Below are 22,592 nucleotides of genomic sequence, written 5' to 3' on the forward strand. Positions count from 1 at the left end.
CTGGGACCTCTGAGCCCTCTGCCCCCGGAGCCCCGGCCCCGCGGTTGGGAGCAACGGAGAGGCTGCCACTCTACTTGATACTCTGTCACCCTGACCTAACGGCTCCGCCTCAATGCTCCCACGGGGGACTGAGCGGCTGATGACTGACCTAGTTTGCCAGATGGGGCTGGGAGGAGAATTTGGACTAGGCTAAAGATAGGGGTGGAGCCAAAAGGGGATAAGGTGGCAAGCAGAATAATAATATAATATCTTCTAGACTGTGAGCCATCAAGCAAAAACTCCTCACTCTTGGCTTCAAGGCTGTCCATCCCCTCGCCCCCTCCAATCTCACCTCCCTTCTCTCCCTCTCCAGCCCAGCCCGCACCCTCCGCTCCTCTGCCGCTGCTAACCTCCTCACTGTACCTCGTTCTCGCCTGTCCCACCATCGACCCCCGCCCACATCCTCCCCGTGGCCTGGAATGCCCTCCCTCTGCACATCCGCCAAGCTAGCTCTCTTCCTCCCTTCAAAGCCCTACTGAGAGCTCACCTCCTCCAGGAGGCCTTCCCAGACTGAGCCCCCTCCTTCCTCTGCCCCTCCCCACCCCTCACCCCCAGCCCTACCTCCTTCCCCTCCCCACAGCACCTGTTTATATGTCTGTACAAATTTATTACTCTATTTTACTTGTACATATTTACCATTCCATTTCTTTTGCTAATGATGTGCATCTAGCTTTATTTCTATTTATTCTGATGACTTGACACCTGTCTACATGTTTTGTTTTGCTGTCTGTCTCCCCCTTCTAGACTGTGAGCCCGTTGTTGGGTAGGGACCGTCTCTACATGTTACCAACTTGTACTTCCCAAGCGCTTAGTACAGTGCTCTGCACACAGTAAGCGCTCAATAAATATGCTTGAATGAATGAATGAATGAGCCCCTTCTAGACTGTGAGCCCGTTGTTGGGTAGGGACCGTCTCTGTTGCCGACTTGTACTTCCCAAGCACTTAGTACAGTGCTCTGCACACAGTCAGTGCTCAATAAATACGATTGAATGAATGAATATGATAGCAGAATATTATTATAATAATGACTGTGGTACCTGTTAAGCACTTACTCTGTGCCAGGCACTGTACTAAGCACTGGGGTGGATACAAGCGAATTGGGGATGGACACAGTCCCTGTCCCACATGGGGCTCACAGACTCCATCCCCATTTTACAGATGGGGCTCACTGAGAAGTGAAGTGACCCGTCCAAGGTCACACAGCAGACAAGTGGCAGAGCCGGGAATAGAACTCATGACCTTCTGACTCCTAGGCCAAAACTCTATCCACTATGCCAAGCTGCTTCTCTCAGTGAAGGGGAGGGAGTACTAGAGAAGGAATCCAGTGAAGTCAACTGCTCCCACTGACTTATCCCAACTCACAACAGGCTATCGCCCGAGGTAGCATGGCTTAGTGGGAAGAATATGGGCCTGGGAATCCTGGCTCTGCCAAATGTCTGCTGGGTGGCCTTGGGGAAGTCTCCTAATTTCTCTCGGCCTCAGTTACCCCATCTGTAAAATAAGGGTGAAGACTGTGAGCCCCATGTGGGACAGGAACCGTGTCCAACCTGATTAACTTGTATCTACCCCAAGGTTTAAAGCGTTGCTCGGCACAGAGTAAGTGTTTAGCAAGTACCATAATTATTATTATTATTCATTTACTCATTCAATCGTATTTAGTGAGCGCTTACTGTGTGCAGCGCACTGGACTAAGCACTTGGAAAGTACAATTCAGCAATAGAGACAATCCCTGCCCACACTGGGCTTACGGTCTAGAATGGTGGAGACAGCCATCAAAACAAGTAAACAGGCATCAATATAAATAGAATTATAGATATGTACACATATATACACAAGTTCTGTGGGGGGGGGGAGCAAAGGGAATGAGTTGGGGTGACACGGAGGGGAGGGGGAGCTGAGGAAAAGGGGGGCTTTCACCTACAGCCGCTGCTTCTGCCAAGGCTGCAGTGGCTGCACTCTGGCCCTGGGTGGGATGGCCTGTGTCTCTGATGAAAAACTTAAGATCCTCTGCCCTCAGCCCCCTCCAATTTTGGGAGGAAAGGAGACAAATTTTAACTAGACAGCACAACCCCCACCTCCTGACTCCTCCCGGGCATAGACCAGACATGACCCAAAGAATGTAAAGCAGGGAGTGAGGGAGAACCCAAAATCTTGTGGTCTTCCAAGGCTCAGGAGCAACACTAAACTCGGTCAAGAGACTCTGGGAATTCGTGACCTCAGAGCAAAGGTCAATCATTAGTTTTCCTGTTAATACTGACGGTGGTACTCACAACTGCTAAAGGGAAGGGGAAGGGGGGTGTCTCCATTTCTTCCACACACAGCCGGTTCCTGATTAGGGCTCTGTGGCTGTCAGGATTCTGTAAATAGGTCAATTTGAAGGAGAGGGAGAGGAGATTGTACCTCAGAAACCTGCACAAAGACCGACAAAGCACAGTACATTGGAAGGAAATGGACGATTGATTTCCAGAAGGATGGGGTGGCAGAGAGGAAAGAGGCGGCAGGGGAGAGGGCAACACAAAGCTATATTTAATAGGCCTGCTGCTTCCCACTGTGACCTTAAAGGATGACAGAAACTCACAGGGCACAGCCCTGAGGCCCTAGAGACTGCCTGGCTCCAGAGATAAATGGCCTTAAAAACACCCTTTCCCTCATGTGTTTCTCAGGTCCACTGCTGCCCAATTCCCTCCAAACTCAAAGTACTTGAATACAGAGCAGGAGATTTGTTTGCTTTCCTGTTATCTGTCTGTTATCTTTACTCAGTCCCCGCTTCCTGCTGATCTCAGACCTGCCTAGTTGGGGATCTGTGAAACTCTGAAGGTTGCTCAGATTGCAATGAGTGCCTTTTACTGCTCTGTTTTGCTGGGGCAGGGGTGAAGGTAACAGTGTCCTTATCCACCCCCTGCCTGGAAAATTCCGGCAGTTTCCCAGCTGCATAGAAGAGGTGGTGGGAGAGGGGAGGGGATCTCCCGAAGGGCAGGGTGAGTTGTCTAAGCAGGGATTAATCCAAGAGAATCGGGATGAGATTCCCCAACAGTGATTGAACTCGATTGAGATGGTGATCAATCGTGCTTTTACATTTGCTCCTTTTTATGGCAATTGTTAACTGCTTACTCTGTGCCAGGCACTGTCAAAATCTCTGGGGTTGATACAAGGTAACGGCCCATGCCCTACATGGGGCTCAAACTCTTAATCCCCATTTTACAGATGAGGAAACTGAGGCTCAGAGAACTGAAGTGACTTGCCCAATTTTACACAGCAGACAAGGGGAGGTGCTGGGATTAGAACCCAGGTCCTTTGGACTTCCAAGCCCACGCTCTATCCCCTGGGCCATACTGTATTTCCTGGTCCCTTCACCTCCACCTCTAATAACCTCCATCTGATAGTAATAGTGGTGATGATGGTATTTGTTAAGCGCTTACTATGTGCAAAGCACTGTTCTAAGCGCTGGGGAGGTTACAAGGTGATCAGGTTGTCCCACGGGGGGCTTACAGCTTTAACCCCCATTTTACAGAGGAGGCAACTGAGGCACAGAGAAGTGGTGTTTGTTAAGTGTTTACTATGTGCCAAGGAATGTGCCAAGCACTAGGGTAGACAATCAAATCAGAAACAGTTCCTATCCCAAATGAGGCTCACAGTCTGAAGAGGAGGGAGAACAAGTATTTAATCCCCATTGTATAGATGAGGAAACTAAGGCACAGAGCAGTCAAGTGACTTATCCAAAGCCACAGAGCAGTCAAGTGGTGGAGCAGGGGCAAGAAGCAAGGTCCCCAGACACCCAGCCCTATGCTCTTTCCACTAGGCCAAACTGCTTAGGTATATATGTATATATCTATAATTCTATTTATTTATATCGATGCCTGTATACTTGTTTCAATGTCTGTCTCGCCCCCCAGACTGTAATCCTGTTGTGGACAGGGATTGTCTCTCTTTATTGCTGTATTGTACTTTCCAAGCATTTAGTACAGTGCTCTGCACACAATAAGCACTCAATAAATACGACTGAATGAATGACTGTTTCTATGCCTCCAGTCCCTCCCAGCAAGGAGTGGTCCCTGCAAATCCTAGACCTGGGGCCTGGACCAATGAGGACAATAGGCCTTGGGTCAGAAGGAATATGGGGCAGGTTGAACTTGGGAATGTTGTTGGGGTGGGATCAGGGGTCTGGGATGAGTGGGAATGAGGAAAGGAGCAGCTGTGATAGAGAAGCAGCATGGCTCAGTGGAAAGAGCACGGGTTTGGGAGTCAGAGGTCATGGGTTCGAATCCCAGCTCCGCCGCTTATCAGCTGTGTGACTTTGGGCAAGTCACTTAGCTTCTCTGTGCTTTAGTTAGTTACCTCATCTGTAAAATGGGTATTAAGACTGTGAGCCCCACGTGGGACAACCAGATCACCTTGTTTCTTCCCCAGCGCTTAGAACAGTGCTTTGCACAAAGGAAGCGCTTAACAAATTCCATCATCATCATCATTATTACTATTAATAACCAGAACCAAGTGCCAAGCAGGGTGGGCCTCGGGCAAGGCAGTCAAGTGCCCGAAATGGCCACAAACCCCTCCAGGGGAGTTGGCCTGGGATTATGGCCCATTTTAGGCCCCACACCTCACAGGGCCTAACCCCACTGTCAGGGCAAAGACATAAGCCATCGCCCCAGTGGCTGCAGGGATTGGCAGGACCAACAGGTGCTTTCTGTGTTAGCAGCATCATCATCATCATCATCATCAATCGTATTTATTGAGCGCTTACTGTGTGCACAGCACTGTACTAAGCACTTGGGAAGTACAAGTTGGCAACATATAGAGACAGTCCCTACCCAACAGTGGGCTGAGCCCCAGAATGTCCAGCCAAGGGGGCTGAGCCACCCGGCAGCCCACCCCAATCCCTGAGGTGCCCCCCTCCGATGCCGTCCTTCTCCCCTCCAGAAGTTCCGGGAAGGAGCTGAAGTAGCCGTTGGTAGACTCGAAGCTGGCACGGAGGCTCCACAGGCTCCAGTCGACGTAGGTTTCTTCCACTTCCCTCCTTCCCCCATCACCAACGTTTGGGGCCACACACTCCCCCCAGACCCAGGAACAGGGGCAGGGCCCAGGCCACCAGCCTCATTTCGATGCCACTTGAGGACACTTGTCCTGTTGCTCATGGCCTCAGCTGGCTGGTCTAACCCCAGAGGAGTGGGGCAACAAGGGACCGGGAGAGGGCTTGTGCCGACTCTCTTTCGCCTGTGGGCTTCCTCAATGGGTTCTGGGGCGGTCACTGCAACTAGTCTTTACACTTAAAAGGGAAAGAGGAGCTCAGAAGATTCAGTAAGTTTAATTAATGCCTTACACAACGTTAAGTTGTAGCCGAGCCAATCAGAGGGAAAGATTACAAAGAACACGGAGGGGAGGCATCGGGGGGAAGCCCCTGCCCGTAATGAACTTACTGAATGTTCCCTCATCTTCTCAGTCCAGGTATTTCCTTTGGGAGCTCATCTAGTCCCATGGCTTCAGCTATCATTTCCATGTAGTTGTCTCCCAAATTACCTCTCCAGGTAACTGGAGAGGAAGGAGGCCCGGCAGTCAACCAATGGTATTTCATTCATTCGATCGTATTTATTAAGCACTTACTGTGTGCAGAGCACTGTACTATTTATTGAGCACTTACTGTGTGCAGAGCACTGTACTAAGCACCTGGGAGAATACGACATCACAATAAAACTGACACGTTCCCTGCCCACAGCGAGCTTACAGTCTAGAAGGGGAGACAGACATTAATATAAAATTAAAGATATGTAAGTAAGTGCTGTGGGTGTGGGAGGGGGGATGAATAAAGGGAGCAAGTCAGGGCGACAGAGGAAAAAGTGGGAGAAGAGGAAATAAGGGCTTAGTTGGGGAAGGCCTCTTGGAGGAGATGTGTCTTCAAAAGTCTTCGAAGGTGGGGAGAGTCACTGTCTGCCGTATATGAAGAGGACGGCGTTCCAGGCCAGAAGCAGGATGTGGGCAAGAGGTGAGAAGCGAGAGAGACGAGATCGAGGTACCGTGAGAAGGTTAGCGTTAGAGGAGCAAAGCGTGCAGGCTGGGTTGTAGTTGGAGAGCAGTGAGGTGAGGTAGCATGGGGCAGGGTGATTGAGTGCTTTAAAACCAATGGTAAGTTGTTTCTATTTGATGCAGAGGCGGATGGGCAACCACTGGAGAAGTGGGGAAACATGGCCTGAACACTTTTATAGAAAAATGAATCCAGGCAGCAGAGTGAACTATGGACCGGAGTGGGGAGAAACAGAAGGCAGGGAGGTCAGCAAGGAGGCTGGTACAGTAATCAAGGTGGGATAAGATAAGTGCTTGGACTAATGTGTTAGCTGTTCGGACGGAGAAGAAAAGGGAAGCTTTTAGCAATGTTGTGAAGGAGGAACCGACAGGATTTAGTAATGGATTGAATATGTGGGTTGAATGAAAGTGAGGAGTCAAGGATAACGCCAAGATTATGGGATCGTGAGACAGGTAGGGTGGTGGTGCTGCTGTCTACAGTGATGGGAATGTCAGGCGAAGAACAGGGTGAGAGGATGAAGCTGTGCTCCTGGGAGAGGAGGACACAGGAGAGACTGGGAAGGATCTAGGGCACAGGGAGGGATCAGCGATGATCCCAGATTGGGGTTAGGAGGCTCTGAATGTCGGGGGCCCAAAGAGAGGGCTCTGGGGAAGTCAGGCTCCTGTCCTGGAGCAGGGGAAGGGACTAGAGGAATGTGAGGCCCAGGAAGGGGACGGTAAGCTAGTTCCTAGAGGATCCCCTTGTCTTCAAGCAGTCCCTTGGCCTTGGGACAAGGAATGGTGGCATTAGGCAGAGATTCCCAAATCTGGAAGTGGTGCTTAGAGGACTTTAGGACTCAGCAGAGCTAACGGGGGCCAGGAGCTACTAAAGTGACTCCCAGGGCTAGTTAGGCTTGGTTGGATTTAGGACCGAGAATCCCAGGAAAACATCACATATGATCTGAGGTGGGATCGTCAGGATCAACCCGCATGTCACTTGGATTTGGGGGTTCGTGAAGTTTCACAACACTAAAGTCCACAAGCCCCACCTCCTCCTACCTCTCTCTTCCCTCAGATGGAGGCAACTGCAGCCCCCTTTTCCATTCAAGGTTTACGTTCCATGATTGTTAGCAGAGTTTGTTTTGCTGTCTGGAGGCTTTTCTGCCCACTCTCCATTTCCCTACATTTTTATAAGGAGGTCACAGGGAGGCATTTCATAGTACGATGATAATACTGATGTCACTAGGGTTAATTTGGATGAATCTTGCCAAGAACCTCATATTGCGTGTGAGCATGTGCCACTGGAGGGCATATAAGATTTGTTATTGGCTAGCCGGTTTAGATAGCTGTATTTCTAATCTAATTTAAAAACTGGTTTTAAAAACAGCTGAGCTCCGGCTTAGAAAATCTGAATAGAATTAACAGCACCAACTGACTTTCAATATGTGCAGGATCTTCACAGTGTACAGCTCGTGTCATTTGGATTTGGGAAACGAGAGCAATTTTTAAGCCAGAGATCTCCGAGCCCACACTTTTAAGAAGAGCATTTTGGCCCAAATTTTGACTTCACCGCTAATGGCTCTCCCAAGTTCCTGATAGCTTTCTTTACTCTGTCTCATTCTCACTATGAGCAGGGAGCGAGTCTGCTAATTATGTTGTGTTGTACTGTCCCAAATGCGTAGTAAGGTGCTCTACACATAATAAGGTGCTCCGCACCCCCCGGCTTCTAGACTGTGAGCCCGCTGTTAGGTACGGACCGTCTCTATATGTTGCCAACTTGTACTTCCCAAGCGCTTAGTACAGTGCTCTGCATACAGTCAGCACTCAATAAATACGACTGAATGAATGAATAAAATGGAAAACCGAAAGGTGAGACGGAGTTGCTCTAGAAGGAAAAAATCAAGCTCCTAGCAGCATTATCCCAAGGGGGTGGAAGAGGCTCCCCGAGGAGGGGGGGAAACTGCAAGAGAAGGTCTATTTCTTTTCCTTTTTTGAAAGATAGTTTTTGGTGCTGCAACACCAAAGTTTTTGACTGCAGGAATTTTTTTTTTCCACAATTGTGAAACAAATATTTGAGAAGTCTGATTTTGGGATCACACTAGGGGAAGGGGTTTAGTCAGAATGGAAGAAAAAGGGCGAGATAGCCCTTGCCGATTTAGCAATGAAAAAGGACGCATTCTAGGAAATACTGCAGGAAGTGGCATCTGTGTCCCAGTTCCCTCATCTGTAAAATGGGGATTAATAATAATAATGTTGGAATGTGTTAAGCGCTTACTATGTGCCAAGCACTGTTCTAAGCGCTGGGGTATATACAAGGTAATCAGGTTGTCCCACGGGGGGCTCACAGTCTTCATCCCCATTTTACAGATGAGGGAACTGAGGCCCAGGGAAGCTAAGTGACTTGCCCAAAGTCACACAGCTGACAAGTGGCAGAGCCGGGATTTGATTAAGACAATGAGCCCCATGTGGGCCACAGACTGTGTCCAACCCGACTGACTTGCATTTACTCCCAGCACTTAGTATAGTGCCTGGCACATAGTATTAACAAATGCCATTATTTAAAAAATGGACATCACAGCTGGTAAACAGGAGTCAGGCCACCTAAGGGTGCCAAGAAAGTTGAACCTGAAGGCTCTCTGGCTACCCCGACTTCCCCATTCTCCGACCACATCAGAAGCCACTGAAACGCCCAGACAGTGAGAATGGCCCAGGGAATGCTATAGACGCCGTGGCCCTCCCAGCTGCAGGGGCTGTCAGGGGCATGGGGTCCCAGCCGGACCAGGCCGTTCCCCATGCCCAGTGGTGCCCTGACTGGGGGGGGCCATGGTGATGACCACCTTCCCGCCCCACCCTTACCCCTGCGGGGCTCACCGTATTGGCACCGATACTGGAAGACACGGTCCTTCCCGCCCAGCAGCTCCAGGAACCAGTTGAAAGTAGCCACTGAAGGACTCGAAGCCGCTCCAGAGGCCTCTGAGGCCCCAGTCCATGTAGCAGTTCTCTACCACCGTCTCCTCGGCCTTGTCCGCCTCTGCCGTGGCCGCTCGAGGTGCCACACTCCCCCAGGCTCAACCACAGGAGCAGCAACCAGGCCAACAGCCTCATCCCAATGCCGGGTCGGGAGCCCTTGCCCGTCGCCCACGGCCTGTCTGGTCCGCGGGGGCCGGAACAGGGATCACTGCGGCTCCTCTGCCCGTAGTCCCCCTCTGCCTGGGCTTCCTCCATCTGTGGACCCCTGTTCCAAGATGAAACAGGGCACCCACTATATCAGGGTCAAAACGCTATCTCGTGGCTGCCCAACCTATCCTATCTCGTCATGACGAGGATGACGAGAAGAACTCACTGCCCCCGCAGCCAAAGCTTCTGGACACCCCAGGCCAGGAATTCAAAAGAAGGGGTCCCTCGCCCATATGCCAAGTACGGTATGGAGAAGTGGGGGGTGTGGTGGTGGGGGACAAAGATTGGACAGGCAGAAACTGGAAGCCCAAACAGACAGGAAGGACAGGTGATAAATACTTGTCGCCTCTAACGTTGTAAGCAGCAGATCGAGATGTGCAGCAGCCGGCTGCGTGTTGCCTCTGATTGCACCAAGTGAGGAGCCACGGGACAGATGAGTGTCCCATCGAGTGCTTGTGGGGCTGGAAGCTTAGTTCAGTGCTAAGCGCTTAGTACAGTGCTCTGCACACAGTAAGCGCTCAATAAATACGATTGAATGAATGAATGAAGCTGGGCGCTTGGCCATGTGGGTGTAACGCATAAGTGAATTCCTCCAGGTTGGGAAGCACTGGCGGGCAGGAGCTAGATGCATCTCCACGTGCGAGGTACGTATAAGTGAATCCCGAGTGGGAAGTGTTTGCGGTTGGGAGCTAGGTGCCTCGCCACACGCGAGTAAGGCATAAGGGTATTCTTCCCGAGAGGGAAGTTCAATTCATTGTGTGTGAATAACTAAAAATAAACATATTTCTCCCGAAAGGGAAGTTCAATTTGGCCTGTAGAATGAATACTGCATGGCTCAGCCTGACTTCAGTCTTTCCCTCTCGCCATGCTGATCCTCAAACCCATCGTCACACCATGGGTGACATAAATCAGAGAAGCAGCGTGGCTCAGTGGGAAAGAGCACGGGCTTTGGAGTCAGAAGTCACGGGTTTAAACCCTGGCTCCGCCAGTTGTCGGCTGTGTGACTTTGGGCAAGTCACTTAACTTCTCTGTGCCTCAGTTACCTCATCAGTAAAATGGGGATTAAGACTGTGAGCCCCACGTGGGACAACCTGATCACCTTGTAACCTCCCCAGCGCTTAGAATAGTGCTTTGCATGTAGTAAGCGCTTAATAAATGCCATCATTATTATTATTACAAATGATGACGAGGATGGGATCGGCAACTGGCGATGGAGAGCCAGGGAGGCTGCTAGCATTTCTCGGGGACCAATGCTAGAGAGCTCTGGGATTGGCAAGAGGCCTCCAGGACCCACAAGAGACAGGGAAAGACCACTACAGGCAGCCCACCCCAACCCCTGGCCTCCCCCCACCCACAGATGCCATCCTTTCCCCTCAAGCAGTTCCGGGAAGGAGGTGAAGTAGCTCCCCGGGCCCCAGTAGACTTAGGGTTCCTCCACTTCCCTTGTTCCCCCATCGCCAACGTTTGGGGGTGCGCACTCCCCCAGATCCAGGCACAGGGGCAAGGCCCCGGCTGCCAGCCTCATTCCGATGCCAAGTGGGGACATTTCGCCTGTCGCCCATGACCATATGTTACCAACTTGTACTTCCCAAGCGCTTAGTACAGTGCTCTGCACACAGTAAGCGCTCAATAAATACGATTGATGATGATGATGATGACCTCAGCCAACTGGCCTGAACTCCAGAGCAGAGGGGCAACAAGGGGCCGGGACAGGGCCCCTGTCCCTGGGAAGCAGCGTGACTTAGTGGAAAGATCCCAGGCTTGGGATCATGGGTTCTAATCCCGGCTCCGCCACTTGTCAGCTATGTGACCTTGGGCAAGTCACTTAACTTCTCTGTGCCTCAGTTCCCTCATCTGTAAAATGGGGATTAAGACTGTGAGCTCCACAGGACAACCTGATCACCTTGTAACCTCCCCAGCGCTTAGAACGGTGCTTTGCACATCGTAAGCGCTTAATAAATGCCATTATTATTATTATTATTATTCTCTGGGCCTCAGTTCCCTCATCTGTCAAATGGGGATGAAGACTGTGAGCCCCACGTGGGACAACCTCATTCCCTTATATCTACCCTAGCGATTAGACTGCCCTGGCACATAGTAAGCGCTTAACAAATACCAACATTATTAATATTAGGGCTAGAACTGAATCTCCTCTGCCTGTGGCCTTCCTCAATGGGTTCTGTGGCAGTCACGGCAACTACGCCTCATACTAGGGAAGGAGAAGAGGAATGCAGGAGATTCAGTAAGTTTAATGAATGCCTTACATAACATTAACTTGTAACCGAGTCAATCAGAGGGAAAGATTACAAAGAGCATGGTGGGAGAGGGGGTCAGGTAATTGGACCTGTATATATGTTTGTATGTATTTATTACTCTGTTCATTTCACTTGTACATATTTATTCTATGTATTTTATTTTGTTAATATGTTTTGTTTTGTTGTCTATCTCCCCCTTCTAGACTGTGAACCCGCTGTTGGGTAGGGACCGTCTCTATATGTTGCCAACTTCTACTTCCCAAGCGCTTAGTACAGTGCTCTGCACGCAGTAAGCGCTCAATACGATTGAATGAATTGGAGAGGAAGGAGACCCTCAGGCACTTTGGAGGTGGAAGGTTGAAGCTGTGTTCCTGGGAGAGGAGGACACAGGGAAGGCTGGGGCACAGGGAAGATTCAAAGATGATCCCAGGTAGGGGTTAGGAGACCCTGAAGGCCTGGGTTCTGGGGTGTGGAGGGCAGGAGGGGGGCCAGGCTCCTGTCCTTGAGCAGGGGAAAGGACTAGAGGAATGTGAGCCCCATGGAGGTGATGGTAAGCTACTTCCATCCCCTTGACTTCGAGGAGTCCTCTGGGTGTGGGACAAGGGATGGTGGCATTAGGCATAGATTCCCAAATACGGAATTTGTGTTTAAAGATGAACTAGAGGACTTTAGGACTCAGCAGAGCTAACAGGGAGCCCAGGCGCTCCTAAAGTGATTCTCGGGGCTATTTAGGCTGGGTTTAGGACTGAGAACCCAGGAAAACACGGCATATGTTTCAAGGCTGTCCATCACCTCATCCCTTCCTACCTCACCTCCCTTCTCTCCTTCTCCAGCCCAGCCCGCACCCTCCGCTCCTGTGCGCCGCTAACCTCCTCACTGTACCTCGTTCTCGCCTGTCCCGCCGTCGACCCCTGCCCACGTCCTCCCCCTGGCCTGGAATGCCCTCCCTCCGCACATCCGCCAAGCTAGCTCTCTTCCTCCCTTCAAAGCCCTACTGAGAGCTCACCTCCTCCAAGAGGCCTTCCCAGACCAAGTCCCCTCTTTTTTCCTCTCCTCCTCCTCCCTCCCCATCGCCCCCTTCCCTCTACCCTACCCCCTTCCCCTCCCCACAGCACTTGTGTATATTTGTACATATTTATTACTCCATTTTATTTTATTAATGATGTGTATATAGCTATAATTCTAGTTATTCTGATAATAATGATGGCATTTGTTAAGCGCTTACTATGTGCAAAGCAGTGTTCTAAGCGCACACCTGTCTACTTGTTTTGTTGTCCGTCTCCCCCCCTTCTAGACTGTGAGCCCGTTGTTGGGTAGGGACCGTCTCTATATGTTACTGACTTGTACTTCCCAAGCGCTTAGTACAGTGCTCTGCACACAGTAAGCGCTCAATAAATACGATTGAATGAATGAATGAATGAATACGATTGAATGAATATGCTATACACAGGTGGGATCGACAAGAATGGCACTTGGATTTGGGAGTTTGTGAAGTTTCAGAACACTAAAATGGAGAACCGAAAGTTGAGAGGGAGATGCTCTAGACAGAAAAAATAAAGCTCATAGCAGCAATATCCCTAAGGGCCACGATTAAGTAGCAGAGGCTCCCCACAGGGTTCGGGGATCTGCTGGTGGCCAGGCCCGAAAGGAAAAAAACTTCAAAGTACAGGGAATGTTTATTTCTTTTCCCTTTTTGAGAGATACTATTCTTCGGTGCTGCCACCTCAAAGTTTTCGATTGCAGGAATTTTTTTTTCGTCATTATGAAACAAATATTTTGGAAGTTTGATTCTGGGATTGCATTAGGGGAAGGGGTTAGTTAAGATGGAACAAAAAGCGCTGGTGGTTGAGATTGTCTCCACCGACTTGGCAATGAAAAAGGATGCCCTCCAGGAAAGATGCCAGGAAACAGCATCTATGCCTCAGTTACCACATCTGTAAAATTGGGATTAAGACTGGGAGCCCATGTTCCACATGATTAACTTGTATCTGCCCCGTGCGCTCAGTACAGTGCCTGGTACATAATAAACCTATCCTTAATTAGGGTTACCATTAAAAAAGTGGGAAACCCAGCTGGTAAGCAGGCATCAGGCCACTTAAGGGGGCCAAAAAAAGTCAAACCTGAGGACTCCCAAACTCCTCTGATTTCTCCTTCTTGGGTCACATGTGAAGCCGCGGAAAAGACCAGACAGCGAGAACGGCGGGTCCCGACCCCGGCAAGGAATGGTATAGACAGCACGACCAAGTGGCAGGAGCACGGGCTTGGGAGCCATAGGATGTGGGTTCTAATCCCGCCTCTGCACTTGCCCAAGGCCAAACAGCAGACAAATCACTTCACTTCTCTGGGCCTCAGTTACCGCATCTGTAAAATGGAGATTGAGACTGGGAGCGCCACGTGGGACAAGCTATTTATCTTGTATCTACCCCAGCGCTTAGAACAGTGCTTGGCACATAGTAAGCATTTAAAGCAGCATGGAAGAGCACGGGCTTGGGAATCAGAGGACATGGGTTCTACTCTCGGCTCTGTCACTTGTCTGCTGTGTGACCTCGGGCAAGCCACTTCACTTCTCTGGGCCCCCGTTACTTCATCCGTAAAATGGGGATTAAGACTGTGAGCCCCAGGTGGGACAACATGATTACCTCGTATCCACCCCTGCGCTTAGAACAGTTCTTGGCACATAGGAAGCATGTAACAAATACCATCATTAAGACCATTATTATTATAGGTGCCGTGCCCTCCCCGCTGCAGGGGCTGGCAAGAGCTGCCAGGGGCATGAGGTTCCCGTGGGGCCGAACCACCGGCCCCGGCAGCACCCTGAGCGGGAGGCCGGGGTCCTGACCCCCCATGACCCCTGCGGGGCTCACCGTGTCGGCATCGGTACTGGCAGATGCCGTCCTTCCCGCCCAGCAGCTCCAGGAACGAGTCGAAGTAGCCATTGAGGTAGTCGAAGCCGCCGCGGAGGCCTCGCAGGCCCCAGTCAGCGTAGGATTCCTCGGTCGGGGCTGCTTGGGCCTGGGCCTCACCCTCCGCCTGGGCCTCACCCTTCGCCTGGTCCTGGTCCTGGTCCTGGGTCGTGTCCGCGCCGCTCGAGGTGCCGCACTGTCCCTGGTTCAGCAGCACCAGGAGCAGTGCCAGGGCCAGCAGCCCGCACGGCAGCCTCATCCTTGCCACCCGTCTAATCGCCCCGTTCCAACCCGGGGCAGAGGGGCAGCAGGGGCAGGGACGGGGCAGCGGGGGCTGCAGCCCCTCCGACTGGGGGTGTCCTCAGCCTGTGGGCCCTCTCTCCACTTACACTCCCTCAGCCTGGGGGCTGGCTCCCTCCCTCTGTGGGCTCCCTTCCCCTTAGACTCCCTCCGTCTGTGGGCTCCCTCAGCCTGTGGGCCTCCTCCCTCTGTGAGCTCCCTCAGTCTCTGGGCCCCCTTCGACTCCTTCCGTCTGTGGGCTCCTTCCCCCTTAGACTCCCTGCCTCTGTGGGCTCCCTTCCCCTGAGACTCCCTCAAGCTGTGGGCCTCCTCAGCCTGGGGGCTCCCTCCCCCTTAGACTCCCTCAGCCTGGGGGCTCCCTCAGCCTGGGGGCTCCCACCCTCTTAGATTCCCTCAGCCTGGGGGCTCTCTCCCCCTTAGACTCCCTCAGCCTGGGGGCCTCCTCCCTCTCTCCCCCTTAGACTCCCTCAGCCTGGGGGCCCTCTCCCCCTTAGACTCCCTCGGCCTGGGGGCCTCCTCCCTCTGTGGGCTCCCTCAGCCTGGGGGCCCTCTCCCCCTTAGACTCCCTCAGCCTGGGGGCCTCCTCCCTCTCTCCCCCTTAGACTCCCTCAGCCTGGGGGCCTCCTCCCTCTCTCCCCCTTAGACTCCCTCAGCCTGGGGGCCTCCTCCCTCTCTCCCCCTTAGACTCCCTCAGCCTGGGGGCCTCCTCCCTCTCTCCCCCTTACACTCCCTCAGCCTGGGGGCCTCCTCCCTCTGTGGGCTCCCTCAGCCTGGGGGCCCTCTCCCCCTTAGAATCCCTCAGCCTGGGGGCCTCCTCCCTCTCTCCCCCTTAGACTCCCTAAGCCTGTGGGCCTCCTCCCTCTCTCCCCCTTACACTCCCTCAGCCTGTGGGCCTCCTCCCTCTGTGGGCTCCCTCAGCCTGGGGGCCCTGAGCCCTTAGCCTGGGGGCCTCCTCCCTCTGGGGGCTCCCTCAGCCTGGGGGCCCTGAGCCCTTAGCCTGGGGGCCTCCTCCCTCTGTGGACTCCCTCAGCCTGGGGACCCTCTCCCTCTTAGACTCCCTCAGCCTGGGGGCCTCCTCCCTCTGTGGGCTCCCTCAGCCTGGGGGCCCTCTCCCCGTTAGGCTCCCTCAGCCTGGGGGCTCCCTTCCCCTTAGACTCCCTCAAACTGTGGGCCTTCTCCCTCTGTGGGCTCCTCAGCCTGGGGGCTCCCTTCCCCTTAGACTCCCTCAGCCTGGGGGCCTCCTCCCTCTCTCCCCCTTAGACTCCCTCAGCCTGGGGGCCTCCTCCCTCTGTGGGCTCCCTCAGCCTGGGGGCCCTCTCCCCGTTAGGCTCCCTCAGCCTGGGGGCTCCCTTCCCCTTAGACTCCCTCAAACTGTGGGCCTTCTCCCTCTGTGGGCTCCTCAGCCTGGGGGCTCCCTTCCCCTTAGACTCCCTCAGCCTGGGGGCCTCCTCCCTCTCTCCCCCTTAGACTCCCTCAGCCTGGGGGCCTCCTCCCTCTGTGGGCTCCCTCAGCCTGGGGGCTCCCTCAGCCTGGGGGCCCTCTCCCCCTTAGCCTCCCTCAGCCTGGGGGCTCCCTTCCCCTTAGACTCCCTCAGCCTGGGGGCTCCCTTCCCTTTAGACTTCCTCACCCTGGGGGTCCTCCCCCCCTTAGACTCCCTGAGCCTGGGGGCTCCCTTGCCCTTGGCCTCCCTCAGCCTGGGGGCCTCCTCCCTCTGTGGGCTCCCTTCCCCTTAGACTCCTCTCTCAGCCTGTAGGCCCTCTCCCCCTTAGCCTCCCTCAGCCTGTGGGCCTCCTCCCTCTGTGGGCTCCCTCCTCCTGCCTAGCCTCCGTCCCTGTGAGGGCTCCTACGGCCTGGGGGTTCCCTCCATCTCAGCGTCCCAGGGATGGCGGTTGGGCTCCCTCCGTCCCTCTGTCCCTCTGTCCGTCAGAGCAGGGGTCCCCGCCCGGTTCCCAGGTCCCAGCGCCGTCCGGTGTCGGCCCGGGCGAGCTCCCAGGGCGCCGGGGCCCGGCGGACCTTGGCCAAGCCCGCCCCGGAAATCCCCACGGCCCGGAAGCCCCGGGGATCGATACCCCATCGATACTCCCAGCCCCGCCGGTCATTCAGTCATCACCATCAATCGTATTTATTGAGCGCTTACTATGTGCAGAGCACTGTACTATGCGCTTGGGAACTACAGAGAGAGACGGTCCCCACCCAACAATGGGCCCACTGTTCTAACCGCTGGGGTAGGTATAATCATAATAACAGTAATCATAATAATGGTATTTAAGTGCTGACTAGGTGCCAAGCACTGTTCTAAGAATTGGAAAAATATGACGTTTGGTAAGTGCTTACTATGTGCCAAGCACTGTTCTAAGAATTGGAAAAATATGATGCTTGGTAAGTGCTTACTGTGTGCCAAGCACTGTTCTGAGCACTGGGGTAGGTATTATAATAATAATAGTAATCATAATAATGGTATTTAAGTGCTTACTATGTGCCAAGCACTGTTCTAAGAATTGGAAACATATGGTATTTGGTAAGTGCTTACTATGTGCCAAGCACTGTTCTAAGAATTGGAAAAATATGATGCTTGGTAAGTGCTTACTGTGCGCCAAGCACTGTTCTAAGCACTGGGGTAGGTATAATAATAATAATAGTAATCATAATAATGGTATTTAAGTGCTTACTATGTGCCAAGCACTGTTCTAAGAATTGGAAAAATATGGTATTTGGTAAGTGCTTACTATGTGCCAAGCACTGTTCTAAGAATTGGAAAAATATGATGCTTGGTAAGTGCTTACTATGTGCCAAGCACTGTTCTAAGCACTGGGGTAGGTATAATAATAATAATAATAGTAATGATAATAATAATGGTATTTAAGTGCTTACTATGTGCCAAGCACTGTTCTAAGCACTGGGGTAGGTATAATAATAATAATAATAGTAATGATAATAATAATGGTATTTAAGTGCTGACTAGGTGCCAAGCACTGTTCTAAGAATTGGAAAAATATGGTATTTGGTAAGTGCTTACTATGTGCCAAGCACTGTTCTAAGAATTGGAAAAATATGATATTTGGTAAGTGCTTACTGTGTGCCAAGCACTGTTCTAAACACTGGGGTAGGTATAATAATAATAGTAATAATAATAATGGTATTTAAGTGCTGACTAGGTGCCAAGCACTGTTCTAAGAATTGAAAAAATATGATATTTGGTAAAGTGCTTACTGTGTGCCAAGCACTGGGGTAGGTATTAATATTGATAATCATAATGGAATTTGTTAAGCGCTTACTATGTGCCAAGCACTGGGGTAGGTATTAATAATAATCATAATAATGGAATTTGTTAAGTGCTTACTATGTGCCAAGCACTGTTCTAAGAATTGGAAAAATATGGTCTTTGGTAAGTGCTTACTGTGTACCAAGCACTGTTCTAAGCACTGGGATAGGTATTAATAATAATAATGGAATTTAAGCACTTACTATGTGCCAAGCACTGGGGTAGGTATTAATAATAATAATGGAATTTGGTAAGTGCTTACTATGTGCCAAGCACTGTTGTACTTCCCAAGCGCTTAGTACAGTGCTCTGCACACAGTGCTCAATAAATACGATCAAATGAATGAATGAATGGGGTAGGTATTAATAATAATAATAATGGAATTTGTTAAGCACTTACTATGTGCCAAGCAATGGTCAAAGCGCTGGAAAAATATAGTATTTGCTAAGAGCTTACTATGTGCCAAGCACTGTTCTAAGCACTGGGGTAAGTATTATAACAATAATAATAATAATGGTATTTGTTAAGCATTTACTATGTGCCAAGCACCATTCTAAGCGCTAGGGTAGATATAATAATAATAATGGTGGTATTTGTTAAGCCCTTATTATGTACCAAGAACTGTTCTAAGCGCTGGGGTAGATACAAGGGAATCACATTGTCCTACGTGAGGCCGAGAGGCTTCATCCCCATTTTACAGATGAGGTACTGAGGCACAGAGAAGTGAAATGACTTACCCAAAGTCACACAGCTGACAAGTGGCAGAGGCAGGATTAGAACCCACGACCCCTGACTCCCAAGGTCAGGCTCTTGCCCCTGAGCCACGCTGCTTCTCCAGCTAAGCGCTTCTCCAGGTGCCGAGTGAGTGAATTCCTCCCTCGTGGGAAGCATTCGGCCACGGGACCTTGCTGCTTCACCACCTGTGGGTAACACCCAAGTGTATCATTCATCCCATCGTACTTATTGAGCGTTTACTGTGTGCAGACCACTGTACAAAGCACTTGGAAAGGCCAATTCAGCAACAGATAGAGACAATCCCTACCCAAACATAGAGAAGCAGCGTGGCTCAGTGGGAAGAGCTCGGGTTTTGGAGTCAGAGGTCATGGGTTCAAATCCCAGCTCTGCCAATTAGCTGTGTGACTTTGGGCAAGTCACTTAACTTCTCTGGGCCTCAGTTACCTCATCTGTAAAATGGGGATTAAGACTGTGAGCCCCCCGTGGGACAACCTGATCACCTTGTAATCCCTCCAGCGCTTAGAACAGTGCTTTGCACATAGTAAGCGCTTAATAAATGCCATTATTATCATTATTATGGGCCAAGGGGAACTTCTGTTCTTCACCTAGAATAAATTTGGCATGGCTCGGCCTTTCTGATTCCGGTCTCTTGCTCTCGCCGGTCCTCAAACCCGGCCCCGCCTTTCAGGTGACCACCCCCTCCCCATCATCATCATCATCATCAATCGTATTTATTGAGCGCTTACTATGTGCAGAGCGCTGTACTAAGCGCTTGGGAAGTACAAATTGGCAACATAGAGAGACAGTCCCTACCCAACAGTGGGCTCACAGTCTAAAAGGGGGAGACAGAGAACAAAACCAAACATACTAACAAAATAAAATAAATAGAATAGATATGTACAAGTAAAATAGAGTAATAAATATGTACAAACATATATACAGGTGCTGTGGGGAAGGGAAGGAGGTAAGATGGGGGGGATGGAGAGGGGGACGAGCCCGGGCTCAGGTGGACATTAAATGCGGCCCCAAGGGCGGGGTGGGACAGGGCCTGATTCATTTGTGTCTACCCCAGTGCTTAGTACAGTGCTGGCACGTAGTAAGCGCGTAATATATGCAGGGGTAGAAACAAGCCACCATAACCCCTATGAACACGAGGCCCTGTGACTTCTGCCCTTCCCAAACTAAAAGTTGAAATTGTTTTGGCAGGAGGCTTGGCCTAGTGGAGCCAATCCCAGCCATTACACCCAACCCCTTGGCGTTGGGTTCCTAAAAATCTACAGCTGGCACCTTTGGGTGCCAGGTTCTTCTGGTGAGAGGGCACAGCTGCCTCTGACTGGAAATCAAAACAGCGGCCGCTTCATCAGTCTGCAGTCAGGAAACACGTGAAACGTCAAAGCCAAAGGGAAACTCTGAGGCTGAAACTGCAAACCTGTTCGAGGGAAACTTTAAGAGCTAATGGCTGCCATTTGATGAGAAAATAAAATGCCAAAAAGACTCCAGATCCCATTAAAAGGCATTTTATCTGGCTCTAGAGGGATCTCAGGCACGTTCATCCCTCTCCCCAGATACACAAAACTCAAAATTCGGCCAGCACAGTGCCATTCTATTTCGTTAAATCCCAGTCTCTTTTAAATGTTTTTGACCTTAAATCCATAAGCATGTTGTGGGAGAACAGACAGAAAAAAATGGAAAAATAAGAGGATTTCTCCAGTCACATGGTCTCCCACCTTTTCTTTCTAGCTCCCCAGATGGGATTTATTATTTGTCCTCAAAAGCCAACCTGAGAATGGATCTTTCTGCTTGCCCAGGGGATTCAGTGACTGTGAAACAAGCAAGCTCAGAACCTGCCTGCCCATGCCTCCCAATTTCAAATGGATCGGGAACACAATTTGAAACTTAATGGAACAGCATTTTGCAGTGAATTCAGAAAGCCTCAAAGGGCACAGATTACAAAACTGCATAATGTGAAGGACTTTCACCGATGCCAGTGCCTTTCGTCTGAAAACCCATTTTAGTGTTAGAATTTTATTTCAATTAACAGTACATTTACCACCCAAATCACATTTACTCTGAGGCAAATGATCATCATTCATATTTCACATTAATTCGGGCACCGAGCTCTTGATCTGTAAGTCTTTGGAGACGGTGGCACAGAACCCTCTTTGGTAAATGCAGTGTTTCTGCAAAACACATCGGATGATGAGGCACCTGGGCTGGAGGACTGATTTGATCCAGCTGGATCTGGAAGCACAAACAATTGATTCTCTTCAGTTAGGGTGAATGGGGCTCCCAAATTAATGTGAAACATGAGTTATGATCATGTGGCTCAGAGTAAATGTGATTTGGGAGGTACTCTAATTGAAAAAACATTCACCCACCCCTTTCTTGCTTGTCAAATTTCTTCTCATCTGACGAACATTTCAGTTTCCTCTTGAGCATCAGCTTTGGAGCTGCCATTTGGGAGTTACAAGCACAAGGGAGGAAGTGCCTTTTTTCGGAAAACTAATAATAATGATGGTATTTGTTAAGTGCTCTGTGCCAAGCACTGTTCTAAGCGCTGGGGTAGATAAAAGGTAATCAGGTTGTCCCCCATGGGGCTCACAGTCTTCATCCCCATTTTACAGAGGAGGGAACTGAAGCACAGAGAAGTTAAGCGACTTGCCTAAAGTCACACAGCTAAGTGGCAGAGTCAGAATTAGAACCCGTGACCTCTGACTTCCAAGCCCCTGCTCTTTCCACTCAGCCACGCTAATGCCAATTGAAGTCATTTGATCAGATTCAAATTTTTCAACACACTGACCAAATGCTTAAGAAAGATTGGATCAGTTTTTTTTTATCGTAATTCATCATGGAAAGGTTGAAAAACCAAGTAGGAATGAAGTGGTGTTGGTAAGTTTTTTGAAGTCAAAAAAGGTCTTTGAGGTCAAGTCTGAAATGTAGTGAGCGGGTAGACACGCTGGTGGGGCTCAGACAGGAATACAGCAAGTGGCTCCAAAAAGATTAGTCTTCCCTGCCTAGAGGGTAGATTTCTACCGTGGCACTTTAGGATTCCTCATAAGGTCTTGGCCCACAAAAGGGATTTTCCTCAGAAAAAGATTCCTGTAAGCAATATTTGCTCCACACAGACAAGGGCAGCATGGTAAACAGTGAGGCCTAAAGGATGGGCCTGGGGGTCAGAGGACCTGGGTTCTAATCCAGACTGTCAATTGTCTGCTGTTAAAGTGGTTAGTATAGTGCTCCGTGCACAGTAAATGCTCAATAAATGATTGGTTGTTGTGACCTTGATTGGTGCTGTGACATGGACTGTGTCCAACCTGATTAGCTTATATATCCACTCCAGGGCTTGGTACGGTGCCTGCCATACCATTTAAAATACCATTTTAATACCATTTAAAATAAACAAAAAGGGCAGTGTTCAATGTTGCCCTGCTACCAAGGTTTCCATTTTCTGTCCTGCAGTGTTCAAAGAGGGTCTTTTTCAGCACATCTAACTTCTCTTGAAATGGCTTAATTTGCAAGTGTATTTTTAACCCAAGGCCTCATAAGGCCCTCACATTTATCCTACATTTAACTTAATAGAATTGCATAAAGCCTGCTGATTTCTCAGTGGTAATAGGATTTTCTCTCATGTTTCTGATACTACCTTTGACTCAATGTTAAATCACTTATTAGATATTTCTAATGCTTGCTATTCCACTGATGCTCTAAAAAACATTGTAGTATGTTACATGCTGACATGTGTCTCGCACTATACTACTCCCTGGGGTAGATACAAAATAATCAGGTTGGACACAAATCCTCTTTTTAGTGGGAAACCTTTTTTGAGTGCTGAAGTGTCGTGGCATTTTGGATGAAAAGGCCAAAACTGTTTCCCTTTCTTCCATTTCATTGAGAGCAAAATATTGCTAAGCTTTCCAAAAGGCCAAA

At 50.3% G+C, this 22,592-nt stretch overlaps 1 protein-coding gene across 1 annotated transcript in view; it reads right to left on the bottom strand.

Annotated features, from left to right (window-relative positions):
- PLA2G12B (phospholipase A2 group XIIB) overlaps positions 1-14,852 on the bottom strand; it is a 64,095-nt gene extending 49,243 nt beyond the window's left edge. Inside the window, exon 1 of the mRNA XM_038744358.1 lies at positions 14,330-14,852. Coding sequence (XP_038600286.1) covers positions 14,330-14,627 — 298 coding nt within the window. The 5' untranslated portion in view covers positions 14,628-14,852. The remainder of the gene's footprint in view (positions 1-14,329) is intronic.
- Positions 14,853-22,592: the final 7,740 nt, after the last annotated feature.

Source organism: Tachyglossus aculeatus, chromosome 3, assembly GCF_015852505.1.
Source record: "Tachyglossus aculeatus isolate mTacAcu1 chromosome 3, mTacAcu1.pri, whole genome shotgun sequence".
Classification (NCBI taxonomy): Eukaryota; Metazoa; Chordata; class Mammalia; order Monotremata; family Tachyglossidae; genus Tachyglossus; species Tachyglossus aculeatus.